Below are 27,379 nucleotides of genomic sequence, written 5' to 3' on the forward strand. Positions count from 1 at the left end.
TCAGAATCTGAACATTTCTCACCTCTACCATTCTGGCCCAAGCCACTATTAGCTCTAATCTCAATGACTGCAAATATCCTTCTCCTCAGTATGGCATTCCCTGGTCACCTTAAGTAAGTATCTCCCCACTATCACTCTGTTTTGTTCTTTTTAAAACTCATCTCTACCTGATATTACATTCATATTCTTTTTTTGTCTATCTTTATCCAATAGAACATAAGCTCTACAAGAACTGTAATTTGATTTAGTTATTCACTGCTGGATCCCCTCTCCCATAACAGGACTATGCAGATAGCACTCAACAAATGTTTTAAATAAGTGAATGAATGATAAATGGAGGGAACTATACATGCAGCACTTAACCTAACTTGAAAGGGTTAAAGAAAGTTTCTCTGAAATGGTGACATCTGAGGATAAACCCAAAAGACAAGTAGAAGTTAGCCTAATGAAAGAATATGGGAGGCAAGTATTTTTCCATATAGTGAAAACAGCATAAACAAAGACCTCAAGGCTAAGGAAAGCATGGCCAATCTGTGCCATGAAAGTATACACATACTCTCCCAAAATAAAATACTCCTTAAAAAATAAGCACTTAGGGGCGTCTGGGTGGCTCAGTCAGTTAAGTGTCTGACTTTGGCTCAGGTCATGATCCCACGGTCCATGAGTTCGAGCCCCACGTTGGGCTCTGTGCTGACAGCTCAGAGCCTGCAGCCTGCTTCAGATTCTGTGTCTCCCTCTCTGTCTGCCCCTTCCCTGCTCGCACTCAGTCGGTGTCTCTCTCTCTTTCTCTCTCTCTCAAAAATAAACATTGGGGCGCCTGGGTGGCTCAGTCGGTTGGGCATCCGATTTCGGCTCAGGTCATATTCTCATGGTTCATGGTTTGAGCCCCACGTCAGGCTCTGTGCTGAAAGCTCAGAGCCTGGAGCCTGCTTCCGATTCTGTGTCTCCCTTTCTCTGGCCCTCCCCCACTCACACTCTGTCTCATTCTCTGTCTCAAAAATAAACAAACATTTAAAAAATGTTGTTTAAAATAATAAATAAACATTTTTTAAAAAGCACTTAAATATATTTTCCCATGTTCTGCATTCTATCTAACACTACACAGAGGACTAACATCGTATACTATCCTATTTATTTTTGGCTAAAGACCATTAGTATACATATTTAAAACATTTTTAGCCCAAGATGACTGCTAGGAAGAAGAATAAAGAAGAGTAAGTGTTTTTGCAACATCTCTTATTTACTCCACTATAGTTTCTTTTGTCGCCTTTTACTCTGCATCTTAGCAAAAATTTTTTGATCTGACAAAAGGTAAGACCAGGGCAGCCATGATAAACAGAAAGAAACCATACTAACGGTGCTCAAAGGGTACCAGGCTAAAAGTAGCTAAAGCTCCCTTCAAACAAATAACCAAGAAAATAAAAATTAAAGATCAACAAGTGATTACATATTGGTAATATCCTTTGTTATTAGGAAGGGCATCATAACCAACATTGCAGCCAAAGGGACAGTTTGGAAGATAGCTAAAAAACTATCACTAAGGGCAAGATATAACTAAGAAATTTGAGGAAAATAGAGAGATGATTGCAAATGCCAGGAATGCATCTCCATGGGGAAAACCCCAGTATAATGCTCATTAGCAGTCTCATTTGCAGGAAAACAGAGAGCATCAATGAGCTGAAGAGGTTATGATTAGAGTTTAGTATAATTAGAATATATAGTACACAAAATTCACAAAATAAAGTGATTTCAAAGCACATGTGTTTTGGGATCATAGGAATCAACCCTGAGAATACAATGAAAGCCAAAAAATACACTCACATTCAAATTCTGTACACAGTATCAGGGGATTCCCAAATTCTGTGAAAACTTCATGTAAAAGCCCAGGTAAAAACCATTATACTTGGGACAACAAAGAGAAGATGTCCCAAGATGAAAGCTTTGCAGCAGACATAAGCAAACTGTCCACAGAGGAGTTAGAAGACAGCAGGTTATAGAAGAGTGGGCTCCATACAAAAAGGAAAGCTTACATAGATGATATGATTATTAGGATGGATAAATTTTAAGAATTCTATCAAGGCACATAACTGTAAGTCCAGAAATCATGATATACCTATGAAACAAATTTAACTACAAAATAATTCTGGATGAAAGAATCCATTTTACTTTAATGCTAAATATATTAAAGATATAAACATAAATAAATTATTTTAAGTCCAATGTGACAATGGAATGAAGAATACAAACTAAGCACTCAGGTCTTTAATAGTTAATTTTTGGAATCAGCACAGAAATCAGTCTCAGAACATTTTATGGTTTCATAAACAAAAGAAAGCACTAACAATTTTGACAGCATTAAAGTATAAATGACCAAGGGTGAGGGCATAAAAACAGAGAACTGTACTATGTGAAGTTCAAAAAGGAAGTAACCAATGATCCAAAAATATTAACAACAAAACTATCAAATATCAAGAAGAAGGGAGAGTAAGTAAGGAGCAAGAAATCGAATGAGCTCAATTATCATCTTTTGTAGAAGAGAATTTATAATAGGCATTGTCTAACACTGGCAAATGAATTTATAAAAGAACAAGCATATTCCTTAGAAGACGTTCCTTCTGAGAAATACGACTAGGGTGGGAAATAGTGGGTAGGAGATACACCCACTTTTCATCTTAAATTCTTCTGAACTATTTGGCTCATTACCATGAATTTATGTTATTTAGGTATAAACTAAAAGGAAATTTAAACCAGTTTAGGTAGGTCATTAGTGCTAATGCAATTCCCTGCCAGCACTTAACCTATTTCAAATACTTTTCAAATATATCAAAGCATGGCTTACTTGTATCTTTAATGAGGGGTTCATTCTTCTATTTATTCTGTTTATTCAAGTTAGAATTAAAGACTATTACATGTAGAAGAGATATTAAATGAATATTGATGATACCTTTTTAAAAGAATAGACACTTTAGTTAGTTCTCATTGTATTAAAATTCTTTCAATTTTGGCACAGTTTACTTGGTCAAAACCAAATATTTAAGTTTACATTAGGGTATTTATACAGATATGCAGAGAGACATATTGACTAATGACAAAATATATCCTCCAAATCTTGTTATATTATCTTATTATATAATAATTCCTTTTAAAACCAAAGTATTTCTTGCTGGCCTACTACATCCTAGTCAACAGAATTCAAAGATGAGTGCTTAGGGCAGGAAAACAGAGATGGGAGTTACCACAAAGAAACAGATTAGTGTTCTGTTTGGCCTCTCTAGTGTGGGGAATGGGGAGTGGCAATAGGAGGAGAGACTGGAATGGCAAGAAAAGCAGTGTTTGGATTATCACAGCATTTGTCCCAGCAGGAGACTAGGACCTGAAGGGGATAAATTCAAGACATTATTGAAACTGACAAGTATTAAAAATGACGAGCTCTAAATCACCAACTTGACATTTTATAAAAGACAAAGGGGAATCTAAAAATTCTAGTTTAGATAACCAAGTGGAAGATGATGGCTCCAGGCAGAAAACATAGAAGAGAAACAAAATGGGGAATAATCATGTGTTCAATACTGGATACAAAGTTTGCTATTATTTAACTTGTGCAGCTGTCCAAAGGGCAGCTGGAATCAGACCTAGAATTTCAGAACCCAGAAAACAGAAGAGAGTAGATTACTTAGTTGAAGCAATGGAAGAGAAAGTTTTCATACATATATACTGCTGCGGGTGGGGTGGGAAGGAGTCATTTAGAATTACCCACATTTAAAGGGCAGCTAGAAGAAAAGGCAGTGAAGCAGACCAAAAAGTCAGAGGGGTAATATAAGTAACAGCTTCCATTTTTCAAAAGCAATTTGTCACACAAATCTGTGAAGTACTGTAGGAGATATTAAACTGCTTCTTGAGATTGGTATTATCATCATTTTAGAGAGAATAACAAAGAGGTTTTAAGATGTGAAATACCTTACCCCAAATCATTCAGCTAATAAGTGGAAAGACCAGAACTCAAATTCTGTTTCACTGACTCTAAAGTCCATCCTCGTAACCAGTATACTACCACATCATAATGGAAGCCAAGACAAGACAAGCTAGAAACAAGTAAATTTCCTCACCTCTTCCTTCTACTAACTAAATCACACTGCATGTGTCAGGGTTTCCCTACATCTGTCCTCAAGTCCACCAGCCCACTCCCAAAACACATTTGTTTTTAAGAAGCTGGGACTCATCTTATTCCAGTTTGCTCTCAGTAGTATCATTAATGAGATGGATCTGTGTAGCTCCACTAAAAAGGATAGTAAATTTTTAGCTAACAACATAATGAAGTTAAAAATTTATTGGTAAGTTTGAGTTCTGACATAAATTTTAAATAATGATTGAATAAAATAAATTTTTTTTTTAATTTTTTTTCTTTCAACGTTTATTTATTTTTGGGACAGAGAGAGACAGAGCATGAACGGGGGAGGGGCAGAGAGAGAGGGAGACACAGAATCGGAAACAGGCTCCAGGCTCCGAGCCATCAGCCCAGAGCCTGACGCGGGGCTCGAACTCACGGACCGCGAGATAGTGACCTGACTGAAGTCGGATGCTTAACCGACTGCGCCACCCAGGCGCCCCTGAATAAAATAAATTTTATTCACTCATTCAAACATTTATTTACTGTCTCTTATGTACCAAGCACTAGGGATAAAAAGTTATCTAAAAACAGATTCTAATGCTGTCTCACAACTAACATTAGAGTTGCTTTATTTTGTCTTTACTTGAGTAACCTTGCAAGCTACTTAAAATATTTAATTTATTCCATAATATCCTGTAATACTGTGTTCCTTAAGAAAAAAGTTAACACATAACACAAAATATTCCTCTAAGTTTGAAAACTTAATTTTCAAATTATTTCAATAATGGCTTGTTTCTCAATCTAGAATCCCTTATATTATTCTTGTGGCACTCTCCTCACTAACAAGGTCTTCACTCTTAGGGAATTAAGACTTAATTCAACATACACATATCATTTTGTCATTAATTTGGGAATCAAATCCAAAATTTTATACTAAAATGTAGGTAAGTAGGCAAATCCTATAATGACATTGTTGTGTCAGATATTTAAACTGTTTTAAAAAACAAACTAGCTTTTAGATGGAAATACAACACAAGAACAAAAGGGGTAAATAAAGTTTGAAATATTTGAGGAAATATTTCATAAGAAGTGTCTTCACATACATAAACATGATCATTTCCTTAAAATGCTCCTTAGAATTTCTTGGACAAAACAATTTCTACCTGTTAAAATATGGAATTTCTACTATTTTCTTTACCCAGGAAAATAACAAATTTCCCTCTATATACTCAGAAGAAACTTCTGGGAAACCAATTTTACATTCACTTGCAGTCACCCTTTCAAAATACTAGAAGATTATCATGTTATAAATTAGACAATCTCTCTGCTCAGAAATGCTTTCCTTAACCTAAAAATAAATTTAAAAATCTATTAACTCTATTAAAATAGCCTGGCAAATATTAGACACTTAGTAAGTGCTACTATAGTTACAAAACTCTTATTCATTTGAATTTTACTTAATCAGCCTACTTTGAAGCCTACGGGCACATTTAGTTCAACATCATGACTCAGGGAAACAAAACAAAACAAAACAAAACAAAACAAGACATCCTTTGGCCCAGACTTTCCTTAAATCCAGAACTGGAAGAGTACAAAAGTTTCTAACTGGTCACAAAAGGGCCCAAGCAAGACAGCAAAACTGACTCAACAGAACCCAACATCATCATTGCTGAGGCTATGTTAGAAACCAATCTGGCTGTATCTGTTAGCAGTGTCCTCCCTTTGTCAGAATACCAGATAACCAGGTTATCTATCAGCACACAGGTAGCCTTTTTGTAGGAATCTACTCTCAGAAACTTCAAAATAAAATTTGTGCTTAATTTTTCACCAAAACAATATTTTTGTCTGCCTTTTCTAAAACTGGGGACAAGTTAGTGCTTACCAGGAATTCTCCCTGATTTCTGAGATAAAGTAAGCATGCTCTGTGATACATATTTATATAGGGACCCAAAGACCAGGAATAAGAAGAAAAAAAAAACCAACCACGGTATCAATATATTTTTTTCAGTTTACTTAGCACCCAGAAATCTGCAAGTTTCCATCATTCCCAGATGCTACTGCCATTCCCAGTCCTGACACCTCCATTAACTACTTCCATGAAATTAAAAAATAATAACAAAGTGGCACTCATTTGTCATTTCCTAAACCAAGTTGGCTAGGAACTTCTCACCAGGATTTATCAAAACTGAGATCATAAAACCTCATAAATACCCAGTATATAATACTTCAGTAGGCAAAAAACAATACAATAGCATTACATGAGATAGTTGTAAAGGCCGTATCACAAAACTGAGACTTTGCACAAAACAACCAAAGTAAATTCTACAAGCAGCGTAATATCCAACAATATCCAACTGATTTTATAGGTTAAACAAAAAATTACCACATGACCCAGTAACTCTACTTCAAAGTATACATAAGTTCACACAAAAACTTTTACACAAATGTTCATGGCAGCATTATTCATAATAGTAAGAAAAGTAGAAACAATCCAATCATCTATCAATTGATGGATGGATAAATAAAATGTTATAGCCACAAAACGGAATTTTTTTGGCAATAAAAAGAAATGAAGTACTGATACATGCTACAACTTGGATAAACCTTGAAAACATTATGCTAAAAGAAAAGCCAGTCACAAAAGACCATGTTATAGGATTCTATTTATATGAAATCTCCAAAACAGGCATACAGAAAGTAGATTAGTGTTCGCATAGGGATGGGGGATTAGCAGGTGTGAATGCTAATGGGTCTGGGGTTTCTTTTTGGGGTGATAAAAATGTTCTAAAATTGTGGAACTAGACACACAACTCTGTGGATGTACTAAAAACTCACTGAATTGTATACTTTAAATGAGTAAACTGTATATATGTGAATTGTACCTTAATAAAGCTATTACTTAAAAAAAACAACTTTGTGCTGCAAAAGTTGAGAAGGGAAGTACAAATATTAGAAAAAACAAGAAACAGCAGCATTATTATAAAGTTTACCCCACAAATCAAGGAGCAAAGACTCTTAATTTACTCTTTAACAAAATATGTTACTGTTATGAAAACTGTATTTAATCAGATCTTGCTAATTTTCTAAGAAAAGACCTCATATTTAGGAACTATGCTTGTTCTCACATGGACATTTACACACACACACACACACACACACACACACACATTAAACTTAAATGATTCTCTCAAGAGCTCATATCACAGAGATTTTATAAGCCAGGAGAAACAGAAGTGTATATGAAACTAAATGTAAAACGATTCTCATAAACCCTCTCTCATTCTGAGTATATTATTTCTCAGATAAGTCAGCTAATTAATGTCAATAACTAAAAAGAGCCTCCACACAAATAATACTGTTCTTAAAAAGTGTGTACTTTGAATCACCCATTTGTAATCAGCAACTAGTTGTGATACCTTAATATACCAATTACAAAACATATTCTATGAAACAAAGAAAGACCTCTATTAACCTGTACTCACAAGAAACAGACTTTAACCAGACTTTATTACTTCTGACTGGTATTTTCCCTCTACATTAAAATATTTTTAAGTAAAGGTGATATCAGTAAGTTAAATATGAATCTTCAATAAAAATATAGGATTTAAGGAAACTAAAAGATGACAAAGTTTTTTAAACAGTTTCTCAAAAGTAGGAAGACCATATGTAAGAGGAAATTTCCATACAAAGTTTGTACATAAAGAAAAAGAGAGCAAAGATTATAACACAAGACTACCAAAGAAAAATATTTAAAAAGAGAAGACATGTAGAAAGATTCCAAGTCAACAAAATTTATATGGAAAGAACATGGTAAAATAAAAATTAGCTCTAATTTTCTAAAATTAGTTTTTATAGAAATTATTATAAAGAACTACCAAAGGATTATGTAAACATATCAGGATTATGTAAACTCTGAATAGGATTATATTTTGATATACTAAGAAAAACTACCCCATCTGAAGAAAGTAATATGGAAAAATAAAGATCCTACAACATCACCTAGTTATATTATTTTTCAGAAACTGTTTTCTCAAATGTAAAAATATTAAAGAAACATATATTTTATAACTAAACATAGCTAATTACTAAAAACAATACAAGCTCTATGACATTTACTAATTTCAAAATAGTGTATGATTATTAGGAAAAACTCCAACTAGTCATGCAAATATCTGGAACATAAACATATCTATTACCTTACTTTCTGTTGCAACTTGAAAGTGAAGAAGTGTGTAAGAAATTAACATCTTATGTTTTGTATGATAAAACGGTGACATATTCCAGTCATTTTTCCCAGTTTTAAAGATAAGAATAGTGTCTGTGTCTCTGAAAGTCATTCATCAATGTACATAATTGGTATACCAAAATATAAAGAGTTAGACAAATAAGAACTATTTCAAGTATTAATCTAACCATTACTTTCCCTACTGATGGTTAAAATCAAGTAGCACAAAAATTTCTATGACTTACATTGTTGTTGCGAGTTTCTACAGCAGGGAACTTTCTGACTATGAATTTCACAGCAGATTCCAGATTTTTGTCAATAAGGTAGGATGGTTTTGCCTTGGGATCTCCACATGCCTATAAAACAACAGTAATAAAAAAGTGAAATGCATCCTTGTTCTAAAACCAACTAATAGCAAATCTGTAATCAGAAATTAGAGATATTTATTGTTTTTGGTGAGCAGGTGATAAAATGAATAGGCAAAGTGCAGGGATTGTCACAGCTGAAATATGCAATGGGAGACAGTACAGAGATGTTCTTCTACTGAAAAAAATGCATGGAAAGTTTCAAAGCAGTTAGCGCAGAACAGCAGTGAAGAAAAAAGCTCAAACCTAAAGAAAAAAAGAAAAAGAAAAAAAAAAGTCTTGGTTTGAGGTAGAATTGTATTCATCTGAAGCTAATAAATTATTACAAAATTAAATATTCAGAAGAGTACTGGAAATGTTTCTTTCTAAGTGTTATAAAATAAAGCTTATGTTTAAATGTCTTTTCCAAAATGTTTTCCTCATTCATTTTAAACATTTTAATACAAGAGCCCTAGTTCAAAAGAACTGGAAGCTGCTAAAATTGTCTTTATAGTACTCAAGTGTGTAACCTGTTCCTCTGAACACCTGAGTCACAACAGTATTTTTCCATCATACCGGCAGCACGTCAAACAATGAATCTGTATCTGTTCTAGATCTCGTAAGCACAGAATAAATGGGAATGTTTACATTTTGACCACATCAGCCATATAGCATTCTCTGTAGTAAACTGTAAAGCATTATACAAATGTAAGCATTAGAAAGAACTTTTTATCTGAACTATTAGCAATACAGAATATAATCAGTACTATTCAGTGGTTCATTATGCGACATTTAACTAACTGCTTGCTAGTGAGATGTTATTTCTTAGGGAATTAAACTATCACATTGCTATTTAACTTCTCATTGCATTTTTTTTAATGTGTCCTTTGAAAAGTTTTATCTCTCTACTATGTGTGAGGAAATACCATATTGCAATTTAATGTTTTTTTTTCATCTTTTACTATGGCTATGTTGTGAATTGCAGAAAGAGAAGTTATGAAACATGAAACTGATCTGAAAGCGGGCAAGCGGGCAAAGGGAAGGTGAAAAGCTTTGCAAACCTTCCAAACTTGTCCTTGCTGGGGAAGCATTGTAATAAAAAGAGAGAAAATTACGTGTAAACAATGATTGTCAAACTATGACATACGTTTCAGTAGAGAACTTATGCACCGCAGACTATGAATAACAAAACAAGATTAGAACTATATGGTGCTACAATTTTAAAGGTATTCTAAGTAGCGAGTTTAGTATACAATAGATTTTATAGAGTTTACACTATTCATATATATTTAAATACTACTGTGTAAGTGTAAAACCATGTCAGTTTCTTGGTGCTCTTTCTAAATCAACTTAAAATAATACTAGAAGGAAAAATGAAGACTACATGCAACTATAAAAACAGGAGCAAAACCGTCAGTGAAATTTTACATACCTTAAAAAGAAACGGTAGCCAAGAATAAAAGTAAATTGTTATTGGATGACTTTTGCACTTCAGCCCAAATTGAAACTATTTTTCAAAAATCACCTAACTCCCTTCCAAGTCAAAGTATAAAAATCAATGCAAACATTCCTGTATTTTCCAAATGGAAATAGGAATGCATTAAGAATGCTCTTAATTCTCAAACATAAGTAGATAAAGCAAAATTAATTTAAGAAATTTAGAACTTCATAATCCTTCATGAGATTGACACAAGGCAACTATGCAAATTCTATTTCAACATCATAAATACTAAAATATATCTGACTTTTCTTCAGAGTAGACCATCATTTATTGCACATAAACTAATTTGCTAATTAGTCCACCTCCCCAAAAATATTATGCTATATAATAATAACTAAGAACCACATACTAAAATTCTGTCCAAACAGAAATACCTAGATTAGCATTTCCTTACACCAATGATACAATGAAAATCAAGTTTCCTAAATATTGCCTGAGGTGGTGCAGAATCCTAAAGTGATTCCAAATTACATTCAGTTTATTTTTTTATTACATTCAGTTTTTCAATGAAATGTTTTATCCTCCATATTCTAATATTTAAAAATTTAACTATCCATTCTAACAATATTAGTGACTATCTAATAACAAAAATACGATAGACTACCCATTTCCCATGAGCACAAATTCTACTGTGTAAGAATTTAATCAAGTATCTGAAAACTAATATATATGTATGCTCACATATATATGTGCTCAGGTGAGCATGTATATATAAGAGGAACTCTTCCTTCTCCCTCTAAAAACTAAAAGAATGGAATTTCATTTCAGTGGAAAAATAAATGGTTGTATAATCTTTCCTTGGAATTGATTTACCTTTTTCCACCCTGCTCAATGAGCCATAGCTAAACATACGATAGCAGGAGACAGAACACAGACTCTAAAACTTACTGGGTTTTAATCTTCACCACTTACAATCCATAGGACTTGAATATATTACAAAATATCTCCTAGTCTCAGTTTCTTCATGTTTAAATGAGGAAGTTAGTACTTACCTCATACATTCATTATGAGGATTATAAAAGAGATAAACTGTGTACAATATTTAGCTGAAGGACTGACACATAAGTGCTCTAAAATGCTCTAAAAATGCTCGTTGTTGTCAATAACAGCTACAATAATTGTAATTACTCAAGTAAAAGTCTCATGAATAGTAATTGCAAAACCGTATTTATCATAGTATATGGAACTAGAAATAATGACTACAATTCCCTCTTCTAATCACATATTTCCTTCCTTTGCCCTATGTCTAAATACCAAATTTGTTGTACTTTTACAGTTTAACCTAATAGTTAAGAACATGATTTCCAAGATATTCAAATCCTAGCTCTATCACTTCCTGGCTGCATAACCATAAGCAAGTGATTTTACTCCTCTATGCCTCAGTTTTTCCATCTGTTACATAGGTTGATAATAAATGCAATTTACCCTATAAAGTCTTTAACCCCATTACATGAATATCTGTGTGTGTATGTGTGTGTGCATGCATGCAATTTACAGATAGTTAGTATACCACGAGCACTCAGAAATGCCAATAAAAAATACAGGGTTCATAGGTACTATACAAAAGTACTAGACCTTATTTTATTTTTTCTGAAATCAACCTGCTTGATTTACTCAAATACCAACAGAGACACTGTGTAAGGAAAACTCAAGCAAAGAAAAAAAAAGTACAAGAAAAAAACAATGACCTGACTAAAAGCTAACATCTAAGTAAATAAATACATCTAACAAAAAGCTGTACTTAATAATTCAGTTAAAAAGGATTTCCTACTGGGGTGCCTAGATGGCTCAGTCAGTCAAGCATCTGACTTTGGCTCAGGTCATGATCTCACGGTTCATAAGTTTGAGCCCTGCATTGGGCTCTCTGCTGTCAGCACGGAGCCTGCTTCAGATCTTCTGTCTCCCTCCCTCATTCACTCTCTCTCTCTCTCTCAAAAATGAAGATTTTTTAAAAAAGGATTTCCTACTTGGGCGCCTGGATGGCTCAGTTGGTTAAGCGACGGACTTCTGCTGAAGTCATGATCTCGTGATTCCTAAGGTTCAAGTCCCACATCAGGCTCTGTGCTGACAGCATGAAGCCTGCTTGGGATTCTCTCTCTGCTCCTCCCTGCTTGCCTGCTCTTTCTCAAAATAAATAAACATAAAAAAAAAAAGGGGGGGGGGCGATTTCCTACTATACCAAAACAGTATAGCAAAATTCCAAGTAACCAGCTGTCTCAGTTTATAAAAATTAATCTTCTTCTTCCCCACCCTAACTCAGCACATTTCATTTTCAGGATATGGAGGACAAAGATATCATAAAATAACAACCTGTATTTCAAAAACACTGTCTGCAGTTGGTACCTATGAAACTCTACCTCATCCTACAACTACAATATTACACAAAATTAATCTTTCACTCTCAAAAGTATCATCCTTTGAAGTGGCACATTTAAGAAAATGACATATACTACTGTACTTAGTTATTAACACATTTTACAGTAATACATACCAAAAAGGCTTACCATAAAGACTGAATCAAAAGATTTAACAAATTACCAATTAAATTAAATAAAACTTTTGAATAGTTCTACCATGCCACACACACCAAAAAAGAAAAAGAAGGAAAAGATGAGTACAGGGCAAAATTGCATCTAAATAACTGAACTTATAGCCCTACTGAAAAAAAAAAATTTTTTTTTTTGCTTAATTGGCTAAAAGAGCTACTTCACTAGAGAAAAAGGACACTATATCTGAACCACAGAATTTAAAAAAAAAAAAACCCACTCCAAAATCTTGTTTATCTTGACTTACCATGCTTTCATAATGCATAAAATACTGTTATTTAAAATTCCAGAAGATCTAAAGCAAATTTAAATATTTATATACTTAAACTTCCAGTTCTCACAATTGAAAATTTATTTTCTATGAATATTCTACTTATCTTTAAATTCAACAAGGTTATGACTATATAAATTTTTTTAAATATTTATTTTTGATAGAGAGAGACAGAGCACAAGTGGGGGAGGGGTAGAGAGAGAAGGAGACACAGAATCCAAAGGGAGCTCCAGGCTCCGAGCTGTCAGCACAGAGCCCGATGCGGGGCTCGAACTCACAAATTGCAAGATGATGACCTGAGCTGAAGTCGGACGTTCAACCGACTGAGTCACCCAGGTGCCCCTTAGGTTTTTTGAATTTTTTTTTTATATTTTATTTAAGTTATTACTATATAATGTGACAGATAAAATTGCACTAGTGTTAAAGGGAATACTTAAATATAATAACTAAGAAATCTGTCTCTGAGTCAAAGAGCACAGCCCATATGACTTCCTGGCAAGTTGTTTAATCTCTGAACTTCGGTTCTATAATCCACAAATGAAGGGTACTAATATTATCTACTTAACAGGGTAGATTGTACAGATTTTTAAAAGACAAAATGCAAATAAAGTGCTTATTCCAGTGCCTGGTACATAAGCACTTAATAATTAAGTTCTAAATAATCATCTTCTATTTTTTAAAATAAAACTTCCCAAAACACATCAATATCTATAGTGAGTTCCCAATTATCAAAGTTAAGATTTTCTATGTAACCAATTCTAGGTCAGTATTTCAATCGACATCTCCAAGTTCATTTTTTTCACAGAATACAAATATAATATTTATCACCAAAAATAAAGAACAAAGATGTTTTAGAAAACCACATAATATTTTACTCATGCCAAAAAGTAAACATCCTTCACTGGAAACCTCAAGACCAAACTTTATGTGATTTTAAAGTAAACCTTAAAACAAATATTTCTGCCAATCTACCACCAAAACCCCTTCCAAGTCCCTTCCTTAGGCTGTCACAACATAAGATTACATAACACACACAGATTAATTTTATGTGATTAGTGCTACATGTTTTTTCAAGAACTTATCATGTTAAAAAAATCAAATATAGATAGAAATAGTCCTCTATTCATAAGAGATTATGTGACAATCAAGACAGGGGCGCCTGGGTGGCTCAGTCAGTTAAGCATATGACTGGCTCAGGTCGTGTTCTTGCAATTCATGAGTTCAAGCCCCACGTCGGGCTCTGGGCTAACAGCTCAAAGCCTGAAGCCTGCTTCAAATTCTGTCTCCCTCTCTCTCTCTGCCCCCTCCCCCACTCACACTCTGTCTTTCTCTCAAATATAAATAAACATTAAAAAAATTTTTTAAAAGAAAAAAGAAAACAACAACAAGGGTAGGGAATAAAGAGAACATTTACTGGGCACCTGTTGTGTGTAAAACATCTATGCTTTAGAAAGTGCTAACCCATCACTCAACGGAGAGGAAAGGAACTTCAGAAAAATTAAGGTTTTACAACTATTAGCTGTTGAGGACCCAAAGATTCCAAAGCACTAAAAATGCTTAATTAAAAAAAAATTTTTAAAAACACAAAAAGTAAAAAAACATGCTCCATTCTTTCACTACCTCGGCTGCTCAAAACTTTCATTGGAGTAATTACTATCAAAGGAAAAACCTGCTTAGTTAGATCAGTTTTATTTTTTAAGTCCTAGTCTATCTAAGTCAGCAGTAAAACACATTCCTTTGCCAAAAAACTATAGAACAAACCAATTTTTTAAATATACTAACTTACAGGCACCTGGTTGGCTCACCTGGTTAAGTGTCCGACTCTTAACGTTTATTAATTTTAGGAGAGACAGGGAAAGTACAAGTCAGGGAGGAGCAGAGAGAAAGAGAATCCCAAGCCGGCTTCTTGCTATCCACCCAGAGCCCCTTGCTCAATTTCACAAACCATGAAATCAAGACCTGAGCCAGAATCATGAGAGATGGAGCGAGGAGTGGGGCTCTGTGCCGACAGTGCTGAGCCTGCTTAGGATTCTCTCTCTCCCTCTCTGCCCCTCTGCCACTCTCTCTCTCTCAAAATAAATGAACTTTTTAAAAAAATAAAATAAATTCAATAATTTAATTAAAAAACATGAACAGGGGTGCCTGGGTGGCTCAGTTGGTTAAGCATCTGACTTCAGCTCAGGTCATGATCTCATGGTCTGTGGGTTTAAGCCCCATGTCGAGCTCTGTGCTGACAGCTCACAGCCTAGAGCTGCTTCAGATTCTCTGCCCCTCCCCACTCATGCTCTCTCTCAAAAATAAAACATTAAAAAAAAAATCTTAAAAATAAATAAAATGAATAAAATCCCAGAGAGCAGAGTGAGAATACTATTTGTGAGAGTACAGGAAAGAAACCAGCCCCATCTGAATATGTAAGGGAAGAATAGAAAAATGCAAAATGTTACCAATTTATATAGAAACAGGAATTTAATTTTTTCTCAATAAAAAAAAGTCAGAGTTTTTAAAGGTTTTGCACAATTAAAAGCATAACAGGACCAAGATTCTCCCGAGTCTCCAAGGAAATTAACTGACATTAAAGCCTAGAGGAAGAATGAACATCACCTAAAATCATGGACTAGTAAAGCAACTTACCTAGCCTTCTTTTATTTATTTTAGAAATAATGAAAATAATACAATGAAATTTTTCAATAAGTACTGGAAAATCTGTCAGAAGCAAAACAAGCCTTAAATTCTCGTATTAGTGGTTAATTTTCCAATTATTTTGTTTTCTTGTCCATATCACCTACATTTTGGCAAACCAAACTGCTCTGAACTTCCCCTTGAGCTTGGGCAGGTGAAAAAAAAAAAAAAAAAAGCAATTCACTGCTAAAATTTAGATTAAGAAGCTTCACAGGAAAGTTAACTGGAATTATTAGAAATGCTTTCTTTAATATTAATATAAATTGGGGCACCTGAGTGACTCAAGTCGATTGAGCATCCAACTTCAGTTCAGGTCATGATCTCACGATTTGTGAGTTTGAGCCCTGCATCCAGCAGCATCCTGCTGGCAGCAGGGCCTGGAGACTGCTTCGGATCCTGTGTCACCCTGTCTCTATGTGCGCCTCCCCCCCAACTCATGCTCTGTCTCTCAAAAATAAACAAACATTAAAAAAAGTTTTTTGGGGGTGCCTGGGTGGCTCAGTCGGTTGAGCATCCGACTTCAGCTCAGGTCGTCATCATCTCGCAGTCCATGAGTTCGAGCCACATGTCAGGCGCTGTGCTGACAGCTCGGAGCCTAGGGCCTGTTTCAGATTCTGTGTCTCCCTCTCTCTCTGCCCCTCCCCAGCTCGCACTCTGTCTCCCTCTGTCTCAAAAATAAATAAACATTAAAAAAAAATTTTAATAAAAAAATAATTTTTTTAATTAATGTAAATTTATCAATAACTACCTGTTATTTACAGCTAATAACATCCACCTTAAAGGTATATAAATTATGCTTATTGTTTTCTAAGCACTAGTTCTGGGAAAAATCACAAACTTAAGAAATATTTCAATGTCTTATATAATTCAAAATTAATTAAATATTTTAATGATATAGGGGCAGTTGGGTGGCACAGTTAACTGTCCAACATTGGCTCGAGGTAATGATCTCATGGTTTCTGGGTTTGAGCCCCACATGAGGCTCTCTGCTGTCAGCATGGAGCTTGCTTCAGAACTTCTGTCTCCCTCTCTCTCTACCCCTCTCCCACTTGCTCTCTCTCTCTCTCTCTCAAAAAGAAGCATTTAAAAAATTTTAACGATTCAAATGCATTACTAATTACTACTCAATTCAAAAGAAGAGGTCTATGTCACTGTTGCTATTAAACATTTTTCAGCTTGCAATACAGAAAAACATCTCCATTTATAAAACAAAGGTGTTCCATAGTTTTTTTAAAAGCATTATATATGATCATATTTTTACTGTTTTAAAGAAGCTATCTTTAAAGGACTACTGAAGCACACATTTCTGAAATACATATAAATACTTACTCTGTATTAGCAGTAAGTAGATATCAAACTATAATGTCAGGTAGTTAAAAAGGATAATTAAGAAATATTTCCAGAAGTTGTCTTGAGGTGGATTTAACAGGGGAAAAAAATAAACACTTATTAAAGGTCCACTTTGTTTCAAGGCCCAGGAATAGGTTTGATAACAACAGCCAAAACTTATTTATTTCTTACTCTTGTGCCAGGCACTGCACTAGCACTTAATATTAATTAATTCATTGAATTCTCAACCTTATAAGGTTAATTAAAGAGTATTCCACAGGGGTGCCTGGCTGGCTCAGTTGGTGAAGCATGCAACTCTTGATCTCAGAGCTGTGAGTTCAAGCCCCACGTTGGTTGCAGAGATTACTTAAAAATAAAAAATAATAAGAGTATTCCACAGATGTAGGAGAAACGGCATATCTATTTAAGATTTCAAGAGTTAGAATCAAGAAGATTGGGGCGCCTGGGTGGCGCAGTCGGTTAAGCGTCTGACTTCAGCCAGGTCACGATCTCGCGGTCCGTGAGTTCGAGCCCCGCGTCGGGCTCTGGGCTGATGGCTCGGAGCCTGGAGCCTGTTTCCGATTCTGTGTCTCCCTCTCTCTCTGCCCCTCCCCCATTCATGCTCTGTCTCTCTCTGTCCCAAAAATAAATAAACGTTGAAAAAAAAAAAAAAAAGAAGATTAACATGGCATAGAAAATAAAAAGTGTACCTTGAAGCATAACAGAAGCTGAGAACAAATACTCAGTAGATGATTTTGCTGGTAGAAAGTCTACATGCAGTCTACTAGCATTCCAGAAATTTAGTTATACCACAGAAAACAAAATTAAATCACTACAGTGAACAACTTCCTGAGAAAGAAATCAGAGGTATTAAAAACATATTTTACTTATCTTAGTGGCTCTTAACATCAGAATCACTTCAGGGGCTTTTTCTTCTCAGTAGTTTGTGTCAAGACACACATGTATTTTTAAAAACCCTTTAAAATGATTATATTATGTATCCCTGGCTAAGAACCACTAGTCTTCGAAGCTTATAAATAAAGAAACTATTATAACCCAGAAAGGTTAAATAACTTGTCCAAAGTTTAAAAAACAAAATAGAAGGGCACCTGGGTGGCTCAGTCAGGTAAGCGTCCAACTTCAGCTCAGGTCATGATCTCACGGTTTGTGGGTTCGATCCCTGCATCAGGCTCTGTGCTGACAGCCCAGAGCCTGGAGCCTGCTTCAGATTGTGTCTCCCTCTCTCTCTGCCTGTCCCCCAGTCTCACTCTGTCTCTGTCTCTCTCACAAATAAATAAACATTAAAAAATTAAAAAAAAAAATAGTACCAGAGCTTTATCTAGAATCTAGTTCTCTCAAGCTACAGAATATACTACAACTGTGGAAAATGATAGACAAGTTTAGAAGCTGTATGCCAGCAAGAAGGACATTAGACATTACTAAGGTATTTTATAACCTTATATATTTTATATCTTTATATATTCTCCTGAACAAAAGTTTTGGAACCTTAAATAATGACTATTCCTCGACATTGCCTACCTGAAGCTTCTATTCCTACTTCAAAATCAAGCACAAAAGTCATTATCTCTTCTTCCTCGGAATGGAATCTTCAACGCTCTTCTGAAGATTCCCATAATCACACTTACATAATACATTTCAGTTAGATCTCTGTAAATCTCTCATACCTACTAACATATGAACTTCTTGACACTGGAGACTGTATATCAATTTACCAGTGTCTATGAAGGAAGACATTCAACAAATGAAGAGTAAACAAATGGAAACCCTCAAAATTTGGGACTAAAACAATAGTTTGTAAGATTTATAAAATACCTTAAAAAAATTTTTTTTAATTTATTTATTTTTGAGACAGAGAGAGACAGAGCATGAACGGGGGAGGGGCAGAGAGAGAGGGAGACACAGAATCTGAAACAGGCTCCAGGCTCTGAGCCATCAGCCCAGAGCCTGACGCGGGGCTCGAACTCACGGACCGGAAGATCGTGACCTGAGCTGAATTCGGATGCTCAACCAACTGAGCCACCCAGGCGCCCCATATAAAATACTTTTTAAAATGTAGTTTTAGATACTATCAAGTATCTATGCAATAAAAAAGTATTTTCCAATGTAGGCTTTTACTTAAAACAGGAGACACCTTTAAAATTGGCACACGTACAACCCTACTTACAAATTAGTAATTCAAGAACTTATGAAGTCTGTTAACTTATTTAACTAAAACACTACACTGTAACACTATTTGAAGAAATAATTAACTAGGAGATTGTCTCATCACAATTTACCAAAAGTAAAAAATTTACCAAAGTCTAATTATGGTACTGCAAATTCCTACAGCATTAAAACTAAAAAGATTTTACTACATTTACTGATAAAGGCAACAGTAAAAACAGCCAACAACAACAACAAAACACAGAAGAGTACTACTAGTTTACTAATTACTAATTTTTGCCCAAGACAGAAACAAACTTATTGGTTAGACTTTCTTTTTTTTTAAGTTTATTTATTTTGAGAGAGAGAGAGAGAGAGAGAGAGAACACATGTGCATGTTGGAGGGGCAGAGAGAGAAGAGACAGAGAAAATCCCAAGCAGGCTCTGCACTGTCAGCACAGAGCCCAATACGGGGCTCGAACTCACAAACCATGAGATCATGACCTGAGCTGAAATAAAAGTCAGACACTTAACTGACTGAGCCACCCTGGTACCTGCTGGTGGGGCTTTCTTTACTGCACTTCTTATATTTCATGTTATGGAACTTTCAATGTGAAAATGTTACCATTTGACTTCATGTAAAATGAAAAAAGTACATTTAAAATTCCATTTAATTTGGAACAGAGTATCGAGTTAGGAAATGATTCCATGTGTCCTTAAAATTAGGAAAGATAAATGCTACTTCATTGTATCTTTTAGTTTACACTTTCCTTTCTGCTTTATAAATACTCTTCCCCCAATTTAAGCAAGTTCCTGTTTCTTTAGTATTGTTTATATGATTAGTTCTTTCAGTTTGTATATTTTAATAGGTCAGGGACTAAATTTTAGAAATAATCACAAAGAAAAACTGCACAGAACATGAAAAGTAAATACAAAATATGTTTCCCAAAAAAATTTGAATTGAATTTTAAAGTTCCTAATTCTAGGGGCACCTGGGTGGCTCAGTCAGTTAAGCTTCTGACTTCAGCTCAAGTCACAACCTCGTGGTTCATGACTTCAAGTGCCACATTGGGCTCTGTGTTGACAGCTCAGAGCCTAGAGCCTGCTTCAAATTCTGTGTCTCCCTCTCTCTCTGTCCCTCTTGTGCTCAACAGGCTGTCTCTTACTTTCTCAAAAATATACATACATACTTACATACATAAATAAATTTCCTAGTTCTAAACCACTGCTCATTTTAACACATGACAAAGCTAAACGGAAGTCTCCAATAATAATCACTCTGGTACACTGATAGTATGATCTCAATTTTCATACAAATCCATACAAAGTTCATACAAATGCAATCTACAGTAAAGACAAAAACTATAACAGAATTACATATTTCTTTAAGGTTACTGTGTTCAAAATCTAATTCTATCTACCAAAAATATATCAATGACTGTAAACCTAATGGCAAAATAATTAAATGAAGAGCCCATACTTAGTGGTCAATAAAAAAGGTGTCAATCTGAATTCCAGCTGGCTCAGTCAGAAGAACATGCAACTCTTGATCTGGGGGTCGTGAGTTCGAGTCCCACATTGGGTATAGAGATTAAAAAAAAAAAATTAATAAACTAAAAAAAAAATTGGACAGATTACTTAACCTCTCCAAATTCAACTCCTTTATCCAGAAATAAGTATGTACATCACAGAACTAAAGACAAAGAAAAAAAAATATAAACAGCATACAATGGCAGCTAGCATTAATTTCATTACACACTTTTTTTTGACAATAAAGAGATGAAACTATTTAATTCTAGTAACAAATAAAGTGTATAACTACTGGAGCTGACCCAAAATTACTGTTGGAATTTAACTGATGTGAACATTCCTAGGATATTATCAAACAATAACATGGATTAGATTTTCAATCATCCTAGTCAAGAAGGACAATTACTTCTGACACTGACAGTTTTTCACCTGAGCCTCCTCATTTTTAACATATTGGACATAGCTAGCTAGTAGCTATGTTCATTCCTTTAAATTTTTCTTACAAGTATACAAGCAATAGATTAAGGACCCTAATTTCATTTATATGTAAACTGCATCCATGATGCTTCATTTTTATTTTTGTAAAGAATCTAATTTAATCAAAAGGTAATAAAATATGCATGCACATATGTTAGCATTTGCACAGAAAAGCATGTAAGTATACAAGGTTTATTTTTAAAAGTAGGAAATGGGTAAGCAGAGAAATTTCTGAAGTGACACAACTCTGTTATGTTTGAATTTCTAACAATAAACAGGAATACAATAAATGTATTCCTTTTGTAATCATTAAACAATCCTTAATATTTAAGTTACTTAACAAGTCCACAAAGGGTAATCTATCATTGCTACTTAAAAAAAATAAAAATGGGGTCCCTGCGTCGCTCAGTTGGTTGAGCATCCGACTTCGCTCAGGTCATGATCTCACAGTTCGTAAGTCTGAGCCCCCACATCAGGCTCACTGCTACGGGCACGGAGCTGCATTTGGCTCCTATGTCCCCCTCTCTCTCTGCCCCTACCTAGCTCGTGCTGTCTCTCACAAAATAAATAAAATATAAAAAAACAAAATTAAATTAAAAAATAAAAATAATTTTTCGTAAGTATTTTTCAGTGATCTTTATTTCCTCAGCCTACCATCCAATATAACAAGAAAAAAATGATCAAATCCTCATTTTTACAAGCAGCATTCATTAAAAAATAAACTTACAAATAGACATAATAGGATCTGTTTAAATAAATAATATATATTATTTAATTCAGGTTTATGGAGAGATGTTTCCTTCTTAACATACTTAAGGCTCTCATGAAACCCCCCTGGGGGGTGGGGGGGGGGAATCTCATACTAACAACACTTACTACTCCAGAACTTGCCACAAACCAATCTTTGGAGGATGTTTCTGCTCCTGATTGATGAATAGAGAAAATAATACCCTAAATGAAGAGAAAGAGAACACTGAAAGAGAAAACGAAAGCTGGTTCCCCTCCCTTTACCTTGCGCTACACCCCTCCTTCACATGCATCTTTTTTTTTTTCCTCCATTAAATAAGCAGGTACCAGCTAAGGACTTTCAATTTTTTTATACTCCTATTCATTTTTTCCTCATAAAATAAATGTATCCAAAACCATGGGGAGAAGACTATGAAAAAAAAAGAGAGCCTCTAATAAAAAAAAAATTTTTTTAAACAAGTGAAAATACATTGAAATCTGCAAACACACACCATTCAAAAAAAAAGTCTGCAATAGTTGGGTGGGTCTTTTCTTCTTTTCCGTCGTTTAGAATTAAGGCAATGATGTAACTAGAAAAATCATGCAAATATTAACTGAGACCTTTCTAGTAAAGAGTTATCGTTCATATTAGTGATAGGTAGGAAAAAAAAAGGAGACTTTGAAAAAACAAAATAGAAATATTTGCTCAACTCAGCAAAAATGTTCTGGTATTTGGGAATGTGTTTGCTAACAGCAGCAAAATTTCAGAAAAAAACAAACATTGCCCCCCAAAAAGTTGCTGAGACTCCTAAATAAACACTTACATTCATGAAAGTTTTAAACTATTTTAACACTGTTATTATCTTTTATCTTCACAAACAATCCTGTGAAGTAGGCAGAGCAGGCATTATCTCTGCATTATGGAAACTAAACTGAGCTCAGTTACTATTTAAAATGGGCCACTGTAAACATTATAAAGATAAGATAATGAGAGCTAGAATGGACTTTAACATTCCTTTTACAGTTAATTTTCCTCTGTTTTACAGATGAGAAAAAATAAAGCTCAGGGAAGTCAAGACATCTCCGATGTTACAAAACGCTCAGTGACAGACTGAAGACTGGAATGCAGGTCTCCTAAGCCCTGGCCCACTACTGTACTTCGAGTACCACACCACAGTCAGATATAAAAGTAGACTGGAAAATGTTAAAAATCAACACGTAGGTAAGTAGCATTACCAGGTCTGGAAAAAGACATATTTTTCAACAAAAAACAGAATTTTTAAGGAATTAAGACAAAGAAATGTAAACATAAAACTACCTACCACCTTCATGTCTTTTCCTAAACTCCTCCTTCACCTGTTCTTTCCTTTTTTTTTTTTTTTAAATGTTTATTTTGAGACAATGCACGCCCTCAAGCAGGGTAGGGGCACAGAGACGGCAAGAAAAAAACCCAAGCAAGCAGGCTCGTACTGCCAGCACAGAGCCCAAAGCTGGGCTTGAACTCAAAACCATGAGATCATGGCCTAGTGGAAATTTAGAGTCAGACACTTAACCGACTGAGCTACCCAGGCGGCGACTCCTTCTGTCCTCACGTAAGGATGTGATTAGTCTACAAGTTCGTTAAAATTTCCATAACCTGTACATATTAAGATCTCAAAATTTTTTCAACTGATCGATTTTCTTTTAAAAAAAAGTAAAACGGGCACCAACGGGTGGATCAGTTGGCTGAGGATCCAACACTTGACTTGGGCTCAGGTGATGATCCCAAGGTCTTGGGATCAAGCCCCATGTCGTGCTCCACGCTGGTCATGGAGCCTGCTTGGGATTCTCTCTCTCCCTCTGCCCCTCTCCCCAACTCGCGTTCTCTCTAATAAATAAAAATAATAAATAATAATAAATAAAAAGGCATCTTCAATAACCACATTCCTGTAATAAGCATTAAAGTGTGTGTATTTATATATACTATATATACATATATATATATACATGTATATACATATATAAATATAGATAATAGATTTTTTTAAGTAGGCTTCATGCCCAGCATGGAGCCCAATGCAAGGCCTGAACTCAGGAACCTGAGATCAAGACTGAGCTGAGATCAAGAGTCAGATGCTTCATCAACTGACCCACCCAGGCACCCCAGTATATTATTTTTTATTACAGTAACTTATGAAATTATTTTACTCAGGTCATTTTAAGTATTTTCACTGTGTATGCTCACTAAAATATTTCCATGTAGACTTCCAACTGAAACAGGAATCAGATCTGAAAGACAATCTAATGCATGTACGCATTAATAAAAATGTGATAATTGATTGGTAGACATGTATTATGCAGTGGAAGGTTTTTTTGAGAACTGTAAGAGATTGGGATTAAAAAGATGTAGCTTATACAGTCATAAAAATGCAGACAGCATGAACCTTATAAACACATGGTGAACCAATCTTACTCACTTTTTTTGGCAAGATTTTTGAACAAATGTTTCAATCCCTAGCCAGCCAGGAAGATATGCCAGTCTTATAGACAACTCTATAGGCTAAAAGATGCAAAAGCTATCTGATGCATTTGTATGCAAAATTGCACAAGGAGAGCAAACCAAAAGCTATTATTAAAACTAGAGCAAGATTATACACACACTCATATGTAATATATGTCATATATGTTAAATGCGTATATATATTTTTTAACATGCCATATATGTTAAATATATACATTGTACATATGTGCACCAATATATATGCACATATATATATGTATTATTCATCCATTTCAACAAGACTTAATGGAAAACTCTGGACCAGGTAAGGCCCCAAGTACCAGTAATTCAAAAATGAGTTAACACCGTCCGTGCCCAGAGGGAACGTAAGGCAAGATAGACAAAATATTTCTCAATAAACTCTAAATATGCGTTAAGTGCTGAAATATAACAATAACTCAAATATTTGACAATTGAATGGAATAATCACGTTCAAATCATTTTAAATTTCAATAGCTCAGTAATATAAGAACCTGAAGCTTCTCAAAACAGGAAGTGAAAAAAAGCAAGCTTTTAAGGCAGTGAACTGAAATAACAGGAGTTCAAACGCTTCAAGTTTGTTTTAATTTTGTGCAATTTATGAAGGTAGAATAGGTAAAGTTTGGTTGTGTTTATACCATAAAAATGTCTAAATGCATGCTTAAAAAGGTATTTTGCCCAAATACCCAAATCACTTTTGATGTTACTCTCACTTCCTTTTCTGAAAACCATCGTAACCATTTCCTTTAACCACAATACCACAGGTCTAGTAATTTTTAGTACCGTTTGCCTTGCTTGTTAAGACAAAGTTCATATAGGAACTAATTTGAAAGTTTGTTAAGGAGCATAATATCACAAGAAAAGTTCAAGTCAATACAACCTGTAAGTAGTACTATCTAAAATTAAGTTGTTTCCATCTACCATAAATGTATAACCAAAGCTCTTTGGTAAATGCAGAGGGCTTCTTTGTGATGACGCTGAGCTCCTGCCACAGAAGATGTAACAAACTGAATAGACATGTTGCAGTTGCCCTCTCCAGATTTTACTGAGTTTAGAGGCAAATCAATCCTTGCATTCAGGTGAGCAACAGGAACACAAGCCATCCTTATAAAAAATTTATCACTATTAAGCTAGCATAGTCTTCTCCTTTAGAATTACAACATCTATATCAAATTGTTGGAATAAATCAGTTTTAAAACTTGAACTCCATGATATGGATTTCAAAAAAATACTTCTTCATCAGCCCTAATTTACACACATTATAATTATATTGCTATGGTCAAGCTACAAGGAATGTTCATGATATAGTTAAAATGCCAACAAAAATAATTATGAAAACATGACATCAAATACACACTGCAAACTCAAAAAATGGTAGAGTGTGCCCAAAAATCTCTTTAATTTGCTCTTCACCACGTTCTTTGAAACTTACTAACCTTGCCTTAAAAGGAAAACGATTTTGGTCTGTTTTCTCTCAAGATAAATTAATACAATATTTGTCCTATCTTTACATCTATTTCTCTTAACTCCAACTCAGCCTTCCATTTCTTATTCTACTGAGGCCATTTAAAGACTTTCGATGGGCCTTTGAGTTACAACTACACAAATTTTCCTTACATGTTATAAACCAGCAGTAATAGCAACATATTTACAATTCTAATTGTACCGACACCGAACTTTAAGAAATGGTGTTTCGGTGCTATTAGATAGACATGGTTGCAAAAACTAAGAGGAGGAGTAAAGAGGGATGGGAGAGAAGGTTGTTATTCCTGTTCTCGTGACTCACAGCCCAGAAGTATTTCAGAAGAAAATTGGTTCCACCCTCACTTTCCCCTCCTCTCTACCTTCAAAATGAAATAATTCCAAATTGTCAACATGCTCTCAAACGACTGTTATTTAGCAATCCAAAATAAAGTGGCAAGTGGAGGAGATGCGGGGTTCATCCCGATTAGCCATTCCCTTCCCACATCCACACACTTACACACCAAAAAACTGAGACAAAATTGCTACCACCTCCGACAGATTCCTACCATTCAACCTCAGTTATGAACACCCAAGTTTTCCTATCTCCTCCCCCCTCCCCCAACCTCGCCCACCCTCTGCCCTCCCTTTCCGGTAGACCCCGCTCCGGGGGCGGGGGCGCCGAGGAGGGGGCGGCAGCGGCGCCCCGGGCCCCGCGCCGGCCCGGCCGGATCCCGCCGCTGGGAGCTGGGAAATGGCTTCTCTCTGCCTCCGGCCGGCCCGCCCGCCACCGGGGGAGGCGCCGGGACTCCGCAATAGGCCGCGGCGCTTCTCGGCGACCCCGGGCCCGGCCTGACGCGGCACTGCCGTGATTTTTGCCTCGGGCGCCGCCCGCTGCCCCCACCCCCGGTTTTCCCCGGCCGTGCGTCCTTCCTCCGCCCGCCCGCTGCCCCCGCCGCGATCTCGCCGGCCCGTGCGCACCTTTTTGATGTTGTAGAGGCGAGTCAGCATACCGACGCCCCGATCGTTGAGGATGGTGAGCTTCTCCGCCAGCTTCTGCTGACTGGGCTGCAGCACGGAGCGCGACATGGTGGTGCTGGTGGTGGTGCCGCCGCCGGCCGCCTCGCACCCAGTCACCGGCCCGCGGCCTCCGCCGCAACCTCTGTCGGGCCTCCTCCCCCACCGCCCGCGACCTCCGTCTCAGGGGAGAGCGCCCATGACCCTTGCGCCCCAATCCCGCGCCGGTGACTGAGCGAGCCGCGGCAGACGCCTCGGGGGGTCCCTTCCCCCGTAGGAGCCCGCGTCCCGGCAGCCTCCTGCCTTCCGCCCGCCGCCCTTCCGTCCCCACCCCCGGCGCTCTCCGCCCCAGCCCCCACCGAGCCGCCTTCCCCGGCTCCTCCACTAGGTGTGGCGGCGGCGGCGGCGTCTCCGGCGGCTGAGAACGAGGCCGCTTCCCGCAGCCCAGGACGAGCGCTCGGTCACCTGATCGGCCGCGCCGGCG

The 27,379-nt window shown here is 36.0% G+C and overlaps 1 protein-coding gene across 4 annotated transcripts in view; it reads right to left on the minus strand.

The window, feature by feature from the left end:
- The window catches only part of NCKAP1 (NCK associated protein 1), a 109,454-nt gene extending 82,346 nt beyond the window's left edge, over positions 1-27,108 (minus strand). For 2 of the 4 annotated variants that reach the window (XM_086719100.1, XM_025912574.2), the window contains exons 1-3: positions 26,860-27,108; positions 9,739-9,756; positions 8,579-8,689 (exon numbers count right to left, since the gene is read on the minus strand). In XM_086719100.1, the coding sequence (XP_086575226.1) occupies positions 8,579-8,689; positions 9,739-9,756; positions 26,860-26,967 (237 nt within the window). In that variant the 5' untranslated portion in view covers positions 26,968-27,108. The remainder of the gene's footprint in view (positions 1-8,578; positions 8,690-9,738; positions 9,757-26,859) is intronic. The other 2 variants (XM_086719101.1, XM_025912573.2) reach the window with 1 other exon arrangement.
- Positions 27,109-27,379: the final 271 nt, after the last annotated feature.

Source organism: Puma concolor, chromosome C1 (genome assembly GCF_028749965.1).
Source record: "Puma concolor isolate L17-30 chromosome C1, mPumCon1.1.hap2, whole genome shotgun sequence".
Classification (NCBI taxonomy): Eukaryota; Metazoa; Chordata; class Mammalia; order Carnivora; family Felidae; genus Puma; species Puma concolor.